The following is an 11,843-nucleotide window of genomic DNA, read 5'->3' as shown; positions in this document are numbered from 1 at the left end:
ATCAGATAGAAAAGTAGCCATCATGCTAATAAAATCTATACAATTTAAATTCAGTTGAAAGATTTTTATTTGACCTCAACAAAACATGTCAGTGCATATTCATTTTCATATACACCACTCCCTCGATAACTCGCACCCGGATAACTCACGGTCCCGCTTACAATGTGGTGTCTTGCGTGGCTTCCGATTTTTTCCAAAGAAAATATATTTTAAATATCTTTAAAATAGCTGAACGTGAAACAATTACGATAAGAATTGGTAAATAAAACCTTGATACATTGCTCGTTTTATCATCGAAAATGGTGATTAATGCCCATAAAGATAGAATCCATATTGCGAAATTTGCAAGTTCTAAATAAGATATCATAAATTATGTAAGTTTTTTTAATAAATAGTTGTCAATACGGTGCAAATAAACAGTCTGGTGAAATAGCAATCAATGAAAACTTCAGGTAAATGCTAACAGGTGACAACATAGAATTAAATAAACACCAATTATATGTCCTGCTATGTGAATGTCATATTCTAATCCTTTAATTCCATTTCATTGTAAACATTATAATTGCAACATATTCTGTTCTATGAAAACATGAAAAGAGTCAATCAATCATCACATCAAAACCTGTGAGTACTTATGTGAGAACCTAATTGTATGCCGGCTTTGTTTTGATCAACAACTTGGGGAAGTGTTTGTTGCATTAAAAAAAATTAAGAGACTTGTGTTGTTTTATCACTTTGAATATGTCTTTTGTATCAAATCAAGCAAGGAAGGTACAAAGAAAAAATTCAAAGGCATGCAAATCTGAGCATAAGTTCTTGTAGTCACTACCGTTATCAAAATTCATTTTATTTGACCAATCAAAAACGGTTTCACATTTTTATATGGTGGCTGGAGACACAAAATGTTGACTATGTAAAGATCATACAGTTGAGAAATCTGTGGGATTTTGCTCAGAGGCAGAGAAATCAAGGAGTAACACAAAAAAATTAACTGATTTTTTCAAAATGTGAAGTTATACTTGTCAAGCGTGTCACAAACGGCAAGTATTATCGTGTTCAAATTTACGTTGTTTTAAATTTGTTGACCAATTCAATTCATGTTAACCCTTGTGATTTTTTTTCATTTTACTTCTACCACAATCAAATAAATAAATAAATCTATATATCTATCTCTCTATCATTCATTTGATCAACAATGTTTCTTGAAAAGTGTTGATCTTTTATATTAAAAAAAAAACGTCTAATTTGGATCAAACAATAAAACTAGAATGTATCCAATTCAACACATAATTTAGTGACGTAGTGCACAATGTGTGATGTGGTACACGTGTTAAGTGAACAGAAACCATGTGGAATGTTTTTGATGATCTCCTCAATATACTGTAATTTATCTTGAAATTAATGTTGCTCTATGAGGAAAAAATAAAGTACACCGTTATGAAGAGAGATTTATTCACAGTTAATCTCAGCATGATTATAAATTGAGTATTCAACACTATAACCTGCCAACCCCCATCCCCTCTTTTGCCTTTATGTTGATCCCTTTGTTTTGGATTTTTTTTATAGGTCCCTCTATAACTTGTGCCTAACTCACACCTCACTTAAGTGCGGTGCTCGATGTTTTTGGACCCCGAGTTATCGAGGGAGAGGTGTATGTATAACTGGGTCACAAATAATTTAAGAAAAAAGAGCGTGTACATGCATGATGTTGTCAATTCATGGATATAACTTAAGTTTTTATTTTATACTTACTGGAATATACATAAATTGTCAAATTTACTTATACCATTCTTACATAAGAATGAGACACGAAAGTCATGATTATCTAAATTCAATGACAGACGAGTCATGCTGATTTGTCTGAATGACATTTGACTATTTAACCAGGTGATGACTCTGCTTCACTTTTTGTACATCAATTGCTTGTCAAACATAATATACCCATTTGTACCATATATTAGCAAACTTCTTCCCATCTGTCTTTTGACCTTTCTGAACTTGACCTGTTCCATCCCTTTTAAAAATGTAAAATTGATTAGTGGCATATGATTAAAAAAATCTTTACCTTATAGTTTCATTGTACATTTTTATTTATTCAATTTATCTTAAATCTTGTACGACTATTTAGTTTAGTTTTGCAGCACAAAAACCCGCAGAGATAAAATGTTTGAGAAAAGAAATGAAAATTGCACTCTAATTTTAAATTCTCTGTATTTTAATTATGGATGGTATTTTGCCTTTTCTACATCAAATTTTGAAATGCTTTTGAAAGACCTGCCTGCTGTTTTTGTTGATCCAGCATGTACATCAAACAAATATGTAACATCATTTCTGGGTTTAAGACTTTCCTAGCTCCAATAATCTGAATTAGTTCAGAATTTTAAAATAGCGTCAACTATCATCAACCAGTAATTGCAAAATGAAATCCTCCGCTGAAGATCAATCTCACTGTGAATCAGCCATTTTGGTGTTCTAGATAGCCTGTGTTTTACACATGCATTTGTGAACTTCCTTGCTGCAAGGTTTAAACTACAATAGAATCTTCGTTCCAGAATCAACATGCCAATCAAATTTGGTTAACAACCACTGATGTCATTCTGAAGAATTCAGATGTGTAAACAGTTGCCAACCAGAAAAGATACAGTTGTCATGACAAATGCTATGATACTTCTACTGGCAGCATCACTTATGTCATGTCTCTTTAAGAGTTAACAGTTAAATATAAATGTAATAAATGTATTCTGCACAGAGTAAAATTTTACGTGTGACTTTAAACTAATCTGCAATAATTCTTATGCAACACTGTTTTCCAAGTGCATGAAATTGTACAAATTTTGCATGATTCCCATATTTGTGTAGCATGGCAGTCTGTCTAAAAATGTTTTCCAGCTTTCACAATTTTTCAGTCCTAACGCTATGATGTCTGCAGTGTGGCAGTTTATAGTGATTTCTAGCACTGGGGTATCATATTAGAATTGAAGATACTGGAATGTTGTGTGACAATATTAAAAAGAGGAAATTTTGGACATGTGGAAATTCGAAATCTGGGCTTGAGGAATTTCAGTCAGGGCTTGTGAGTTTAAAAAAAGATTTTCTATGCTCTTAAAACAATTAACAGAAAAGAGTGAAAAGCAACAAGATTTGTTGTTGTTGTTGTTGTTGTTGTGGGGTTTAACACCATTTTTCAGCACACGATAGGCTATACATGGCAGCCAGTATTAATGGTGGAGGAAGAACCCGGGAAAACCCCGGAAAGAACCACCGACCCTCGAGAAGCTACTGGCAAGCTTTCTCACATACCCACATTGGCTGAATCTTAGACTCGAACTGCCGCAGACAGAGGTGAGATGGCAGTGATCCGTAACGAAGAGTGCTTTAGACCACTCGGCCACTCGGGGACAAGATTTGTAAAAAAAAAAAAAACCAAATAATTTATTTCCCTAAAATACAAAAGTGAAAATGAAACAAGAATCTTTGGTATTGCAAATTCAATCCCAGAATAATCCTAGAATCACAGACACAATTCCTAATAATTTCAACTTTGTAATAGAAATCCAAATTAAGTCCAATGCTGAAGGTGTTGATGTGTCTGTGGCAGCCTGTATTGTGTTGTTGTACCAACAGTCTGTTGTTAAAACATAGTAATATAATTCCAGGTTTTATTTCACAATAAATAACAGTGAATGTCTCTGTCCAAGAAGATTAATTTTTAATGAGCACCCTGTATTTCCAGAGAAAATTTACTTGAACAATCTGAAGAAACAAATTCCATTCCAAATGAACTACTGGACACAACTATAATACAAACTGATTCTGGTAGGTCTTAAGCACGATTGAATAATCTTTCCAGTGACAAGATTATTTAGTCCTCTACATGACCTCAGGTCACAATTAACATTTTCTAAAACAAAAACATTACCTGTCAGATGGAAAATAACCTAGAAGAACGTTTTTAATGTTTACAAAATAAAATGTTAGTTATTATTAGAAAGTCTGTTACTAAAATTATCATACAGGTACACCAAGTAATTTGTAGGGGAATTCCAATAACCTCCAACTGGACCAAAATAAACATATTAACTTCTATTAATAATGATCCTGATATTAAATCCATATACACTGATAATATTTTAGCTATGCATTAGTTGTTTACAGAATAAAATCAAAACATTATAATTCAGGTCATGTAAACAATAAACCTGTTTTTAGACACGGTTAAGTCCAACATACAATGTTACATTACAACAGTATATAAAGAAATAAAAAAACAATGCAAATTAAATTTACATAGCAATATGTACAATACGTACAATATCTAATCGCTATGTGTCAAAATGCAGAGCATCTAATACATACAAATTTACTAGTAATAAAAAGTGAATTGACTATTTACCGTGGTGCACCAATTTTCATGGATTTTATAGTTGCTTTAAACTATGATCCTTCTGTAATAGGACTCCTCCCCAATTCTTTAATATCTCAAATAATAATATACTACATATTGACATGCATAGAATATTTTGTATTTCCTATCACAAAGAATTACAACTTGGCTGGAAAGTTGACATGCTGTTGCGGCTCATATTTCTTGTACATAGTGACTACAGCAGCACCCCCAATACCAAAGTTGTGCTGTAATGCCACCTTGGCTCCATCCACCTGCCTCTTGTTGGCCTCACCACGTAATTGGGTCACCAGCTCACAACACTGAGCTAAACCTGAAAAAAGGTTAGGAGAATGGATGATTATGATGATGATGATGATGATGATGATGATGATGATGATGATGATATAAATATAACCTTATACAGTGAATGATTGGTTGAGAAGAAAACAAAAGCAAACTCTGCAAAATATATTTATTATGCATTTATGATAAAAGTCTGGAATTGCATTTGTAATGAGGTGGTTAAAAAATAAAAATCATGTATAGAGGCCATCTATTTAGTATGTATGCAAAAATCGGGCAAAGCTTGACCCCTCACCCCTCCCTGTACACATGCATACATTTTTACACCCCCCCACCTGCATACATATGCTTAACACCACCACCCAATTCTACAGAAAGGCTTATATTTAATCCATGCAGAAACGATCAAGAATTAATAATATTAACATGTTTAATAAAACAGATAGTCGACCCATGTTGAATGTCTGGCTGCATCAAAGAAACAAGCTGCATAAGTTTAAAAGTTTTGTCTAGTGTCTTCTAAAATTCAAATGCTGACTGAACCCAGTCCAACAGGTTACATATTATCCAGGTTACACCCACCCCTTTTCCTAAGCATACATAATTATCAGTAGACCCCCCCCCCATATGCAAGCTTATGCATTTTGGTTAGCCCCCACCCCCCTCCATGTGTACGTACTAAATGGATGGCCCCATACCTCGGTGGAAAAAAGTAATGATCATAATAATAATAATAATAATAATAATAACAGTGACCTTTAAACTATCTTTTCAATCCTTTACATTTGTTAGTTTTCCAGCACAAGAGACTATAGTAGATAATCTAGATAATTCACCACAAATGATTTATTAAAATTCACCACAGGAAACCAAACTAAAAAATCTGCAGAGTTCTACAAGATGCCCCCTTTGATTGTTGCTCAAATATACTTTATAACTCTTTCAAACCTAACCTAAAAACATATATGATCTATTTGTGATGACAATTTACCCATGACTGCAGTTTTTAAACTGCTACTGTTACAACATAGTTATACCTAACATGTTTAACATTTTACGCAGGAAAAAAACATTTGCTTTGGAATTTGAAACTGTTTATGCATAATTTTGGCTAATGTTATCAAATGGGCTACATACATGTATGTACTGATTAACCTACATTATGTATCTAAAAACCAAAGGACAATCCTAGCTCAGTTGATAGAGAGTTGGACTCATTAAACCAATTTTGTCAAGTTTTATCCAGGCCAGTCTGGGTCAGCTGCCTCATTGTGGTTTTAGGAAAGGCATAATATAGCCAATGATGTGTTGAAAGTGCCATTATAAACCAAAAAGAAAAATAACACAAAACACAACTAAAAGCCATGTTCATCATCTCATCTGTTACAAATCACCTGATATCTTTTGTCTCTTTGATCTCGGATCTTTCATGTCCTGATGATAATGTCATGTCAAAAGGAGACACTCTCATGACATAACAAATATTCACCTATACTAGCAGCAAAAGCATATAAAAGACTGATCACTGAAATTAAATTGCTGTTGTTTTTTCATGTTTAATGCCATTTCTCAGCACAAGATAGGCTATACACTGCCCCCAGTATAACTGGTGGAAGAAGAAACCAGGAAAACCTTGTTCAGAACCACCCACCCACCCACAGGAAGCTCCTTTCAAACTTTGTCACATACCCACATTTGTCAAGCTGAGACTCAATCAAACAAAGACAGAGATGAGTCAGCAGTGATCAGCATAAGCAAACGCTTTAGACTACTCTGCCACCTGGGAGTGAAATGGTATAGAAATTGCCTTTAACATGTGACACAATTGAAACTAAAGATTATTTTAGCCGCTTTACATGACTCTCATGTGACAAATCAGAAGTAAGCTCTCTTGTAATTCTCCAGATGATATACCAAATAGGGGACTTGTATTAAACAATGGTAACACAGCTGTTTCATGCGTCTGCAGCCTTGAGTTTGATTCCTGGTTTCAACAGCACAAATGTGTGTGTTTGTGTGGTTGTCTATCAAATGTTGACTCTTTTTTTTCTTCAATTTATCAGTTCCTTCTACATCAAAGACCAACCCTAACCAATGTCAGAACTCTAAGAGTATTAGATATGTAAGCTGCACATAAAATAAAGTTAAATATTATAACATACCTGTTGCCCCTATAGGATGCCCTTTGGATTCCAGTCCCCCAGATGGATTGACAACCCATCTGTTGCCAAGATAGCACAGCTCCCCACCAGCCCTGTTCTTTTGCCACTGACTGCCATGGATGAGCTCAACCCCTTTCCCTTCCTCAGCAAGCTGAAGAGCTTCATACATAAATAGTTCATTGCAGGAAAAACAGTCATGGACCTCTAATACATCTATGTCTCTAGCCATCAGACCACTGTCAGCATAACATTTACGTGCTGCCTCTTTGGCCATATGGTAGCCTAGAGACAAGAAAAAAGATTTTGTCAAACTTATGTCCTAAAAGAAAGAATTTCCAAATGACACAATAGGCATGAAAATATTGTGAGCTGCAACATATTAAAAGTACTCTACATGTTATCTGAATCTTACATCTTATCTACATGTTATCTGAATCTTACATTTTATCTACATGATATCTGAATCTTACATTTTATCTACATGTTATCTGAATCTTACATTTTATCTACATGATATCTGAATCTTACATTTTATCTACATGTTATCTGAATCTTACATTTTATCTACATGTTATCTGAATCTTACATTTTATCTACATGATATCTGAATCTTACATTTTATCTACATGTTATCTGAATCTTACATTTTATCTACATGTTATCTGAATCTTACATTTTATCTACATGTTATCTGAATCTTACATTTTATCTACATGTTATCTGAATCTTACATTTTATCTACATGATATCTGAATCTTACATTTTATCTACATGTTATCTGAATCTTACATTTTATCTACATGTTATCTGAATCTTACATTTTATCTACATGTTATCTGAATCTTACATTTTATCTACATGTTATCTGAATCTTACATTTTATCTACATGATATCTGAATCTTACATTTTATCTACATGTTATCTGAATCTTACATTTTATCTACATGATATCTGAATCTTACATTTTTTCTACATGTTATCTGAATCTTACATTTTATCTACATGTTATCTGAATCTTACATTTTATCTACATGTTATCTGAATCTTACATTTTATCTACATGTTATCTGAATCTTACATTTTATCTACATGTTATCCGAATCTTACATTTTATCTACATAAAAACCTTCTTGTCTTTTATTTACATGCATCAGAGGCAACAAATTAAATATTCCAAATACTTCTATATGTTCTCAATATTTCTCATTCTGAAACAAGCCAAACAATGTTAAATATAAACCATTTAAGTGCGATATATATATATATATATATATATATATATATATATATATATATATATATATATATATATATATATATATATATATATTTCTCATTCTGAAACATGCCAAATGATGTTAAATATAAACCATTTAAGTGCAATATATATAATAAACTGACTACGAACAGTGCAAAACAAGTATATCGCTAGCCTAAGTGCTTTTGACTCTTAATGAGTCTATTTCAAAGGCAAATACAAACTATAGACAAGACAAACAAATAAATAGGCAAACCGCAAACCGTTGTCTTTGTAAAACTTTACATGACTAGTAACAATTGGAGTTTATTAGAAACAATTTCTAATGAATAAGTCAAGTTTCATGGAAGTACAGACCTGAAAGATTCAAGAAGCTATTGCCAAAGGAAGAGGGCATGTCTGTCACCATGTGCTGAGCAATTATCTCCACTGCTCGGCTCTGCAAATTGTGTCTCTTCATAAAGTCCTCACTGCATACAATGGCAGCGGCACTACCATCAGCTGTGGGGGCAGACATCCAGAATGTGATTGGCGAACATAACATCATCTTACTTCTGATTTGGTCCCGTGGAATCTCTCGAGAAATTGAAGCATTTAAATTATTAACACTCTGTTTGTGATTTTTAAATGCAATTTCAACAAAATCTTCAGACTTTGCATTTGGGTATTTTTCAAGATATTCTCTGGCTGCATAAGCAAATAGCTTAATAACATCAGAAGTCATGTTGTTCATGTATGGCTGAATGATCTTTGGGTCTGCTCCAATGTTTACCATATGATCCATGTGACGTTTGACAGGCGATGTCCTGTCAGTGTACCTCTCAGATAACCCTCGCTCCATCTTTTCAAAACCTTCAAAAGACATGATGTTGCAGTCCAAATCCAATGCAGATTATTGTAAAGAAAAGAACTTTGGAGTGTGCATATATCCAATTATTTATATCTTATTATAATTACAGATGCAGACAACTATTAAAAATTCAATCACTAGTCATCTACCTCTAAAAATCGACTGGTTTCAATATGGCACAGCAACACAGGTAGGTTATATAATGCCAGGGCAATGGAGTAAAGTGCCTTGCTGTAGAGCACGCACACCATGATAGCTAACTCATTGGTAGGATCTGAACCTGTACCCTTTTTTGGTCATCAGTCTTGCACACTAACCACTGAGCCAGTATGATCTTTCCTGCTGTATTAGTTACCACTTAAGACATACAAGGGAGCACACTGCACATATTCTAATTCCATAAGCCCTCTCAACATTAATCGCTACTTTAAAATGTTGACAATTATCTTTTTGGGGAGGATAAAACAATTAGTCATGCTCAAAGAATTTAAACAATGAAGTTCATTGTCTACTTAATAAAACAATTATAACGAGTGCACTATGTTATCCTTTGTTTTTCCTCAAATAGAATCTGAGAAATACATGTATTTAATAGGGAAAGCACTATATTTATTAGATGAATCATTGGTTTTTTAACTCAAGGAACATTTCAAATATGATATAGTGATGCAAATTTCATTATTTTATATCAGCCCACTATACTGAAATATATACCCTTACATATCAAAACTACAAATATTGATGCAGTATCTGCCACAATTCAAGTGTCCACCTAGGCACTATTACTGATTAATTGATTCTGCCATTTAAAAGTATACACTGTATCACAATTGACAGTCATGATCAGTAACATCTTTCTGACCAATATTCATCAAACAAATAAAGTTTGATTTTTTTATATCCATACCCAAAGCCATGACACACTCCTCCATTCCACTCTGAACCAGTCGTCTTGTCAACATCAAAGCACTGGAACCTGATGAGCAGTTGTTATTAACATTGTACACAGGTACACCTGTCAGGCCAAGCTCATACACTGCCCGCTGGCCACTGGTTGGCTCTCCATAACAGTAACTGGCCACAACAGCTTGGGTCTTCTCATAAGAGAGGCCTGCATCTCTCAGAGCAGCCTGACCTTTATGTTTAGATCAATATTGAAACAATCAACTATTAATATTTTAAAATGCATATTTCTTTTCAGTTGATCCCTTCTCTAATTATGAGACCATTTAATAGTTGATATCCTACTGATAACCACCTACCTATTACATGCAATGGTATCTATATATTCTTTCTTTTTAAAGTTACATTCCAAAATTGTGAACTCTAAATTTATTAACAACCCAATGTTATTTTCTCACTCATTCCATTATTATAGTTGCAAAGATTGATTTTGGAACAGCTATAGTGTAATCTCAGTGCTTAACATACATTGTATTCTTCACTTCACTAAAATGTTATTTATATTTTTAAACAAAGGATAAAAATTGTTAAAATATGCAAGTATTTGCTCAAACATTTTTTTCACAATATACTATACTCAAAGTTAAAAGTGAATTCAGTACTTAAATGTTACTTACTGAATGAATAATTAACTGCCATACATTTTTATGATTTTGATTCATGCCAGAGAGATTTTATTTGTAGACCACATACATGTAGCATGAAAGTAAGTCCATATTTTCTTTTAATTTTGACATACCTGCCTCTCTAGCCATTTCTGGGTAGTCCCATGGCTGGGTCTGTGGTTTGTGAAACTTGGTCTGACCAACTCCCACAACAAATACTCTTCTGGCTGAAGTCATCTTTTTCTAGATGCTATTTCATGATATAAAAAATAAGGCAATAAAATATAATTAAATTTCACATATATTCCTGCCTCTATTAAGCCAAATATCTTGCAGCCCCAGTGAAGTTAATGGAGCAGATTTTGCCCATGTTTCATGGAACCAAATCCTTATTAATCATGAAGACATGGAGATTACAACTGTTAATAATCACACCCAGAAATCATTCTCATCATAATTAACTCATAAATCATGCATATTTTTTAAATTAGTGATTTGTTCCATTATGTCTACTCATGTGGGCTTGAGAATGCAGAACAAGCCAGATGTACTCTTATATGTCATACAACGAAGGAGGTAGGAACCAAGGTAGCTAAGTGGTTAGCGTGCCAGACTCGTGATTAAAAGGGTGTGGGTTTGAATCCTACCATCGGATCAGCCCATGTTAGTTACCAAAGTATGTTATTAAACAAGGCAATTTAATATTTTCTGAGCACTAACCAAACGATTCTATGGGTAAACGTCTTTTGGTTTGGTGGGTTTACATAACACTTTAAACAAACTCTTCCTCAGGGAAAGAGAAAGACCAACAAATTGTTCTACATCTTTATTTTCCGACATGACTGGTGGCGTTTCAGAAAGAACAAAAAGCAGTATAAACAAAAAGGCGCAGAAGAACTTGTTGGTCTATGCAGTACTCATAAAACAAACAATAAACAAACAAACAAACCAAGAGAAAATATTAACTTCTACATGTGATATGCATATACACTGGTGACATAACGTTTCTAACGTTAGTTAACAAGCCGACATTTCGATAGACGGCTACAGCCTCTAACGTGACAGATTTTGACCTCTGTTATCAACGTTTTGTTTCTTGGGTAAGGTGAATATTGAAACGAAATATTTAAATAATGGTATCAGTTTTATTTGTTAAGAATATTATAGAAACATTGATAACAGTGTAATTATTTATATTAATTTCTTTAAAGCATCGATTTAAGTAATTTCTAAATATTTTATACCATTTTTAGATTAAATAAAATTGATTTCGTTGAACAGATTTCATGTGAAATAGTTAAATAGTAACAACCT

The 11,843-nt window shown here is 33.3% G+C and overlaps 1 protein-coding gene across 2 annotated transcripts; it reads right to left on the bottom strand.

Annotated features, from left to right (window-relative positions):
* Positions 1 to 49: 49 nt before the first annotated feature.
* On the bottom strand, positions 50 to 11,593 carry LOC149806452 (sterol carrier protein 2-like). Of its 2 annotated transcripts, none has more exons than XM_089953553.1 (6): positions 11,479 to 11,593; positions 10,664 to 10,779; positions 9,869 to 10,096; positions 8,469 to 8,963; positions 6,853 to 7,134; positions 50 to 4,718 (listed from the first exon to the last, which is right to left on the bottom strand). In XM_089953553.1, the coding sequence occupies exons 2-6, from the start codon at positions 10,764 to 10,766 to the stop codon at positions 4,543 to 4,545; spliced, it is 1,284 nt and encodes a 427-aa protein (XP_089809679.1). In that variant the 5' UTR covers positions 10,767 to 10,779; positions 11,479 to 11,593; the 3' UTR covers positions 50 to 4,542. The 2 variants fall into 2 exon arrangements, with proteins under 2 accessions (XP_089809679.1, XP_089809688.1); XM_089953562.1 differs by having other exon boundaries at positions 11,496 to 11,593.
* Positions 11,594 to 11,843: the final 250 nt, after the last annotated feature.

Source organism: Sinohyriopsis cumingii, chromosome 1, assembly GCF_028554795.1.
Source record: "Sinohyriopsis cumingii isolate HCF-2022 chromosome 1, ASM2855479v2, whole genome shotgun sequence".
Taxonomy (NCBI): domain Eukaryota; kingdom Metazoa; phylum Mollusca; class Bivalvia; order Unionida; family Unionidae; genus Sinohyriopsis; species Sinohyriopsis cumingii.
Note: the sequence above shows the minus strand (reverse complement) of the source record. Positions and strands in the feature narration are given on the sequence as shown.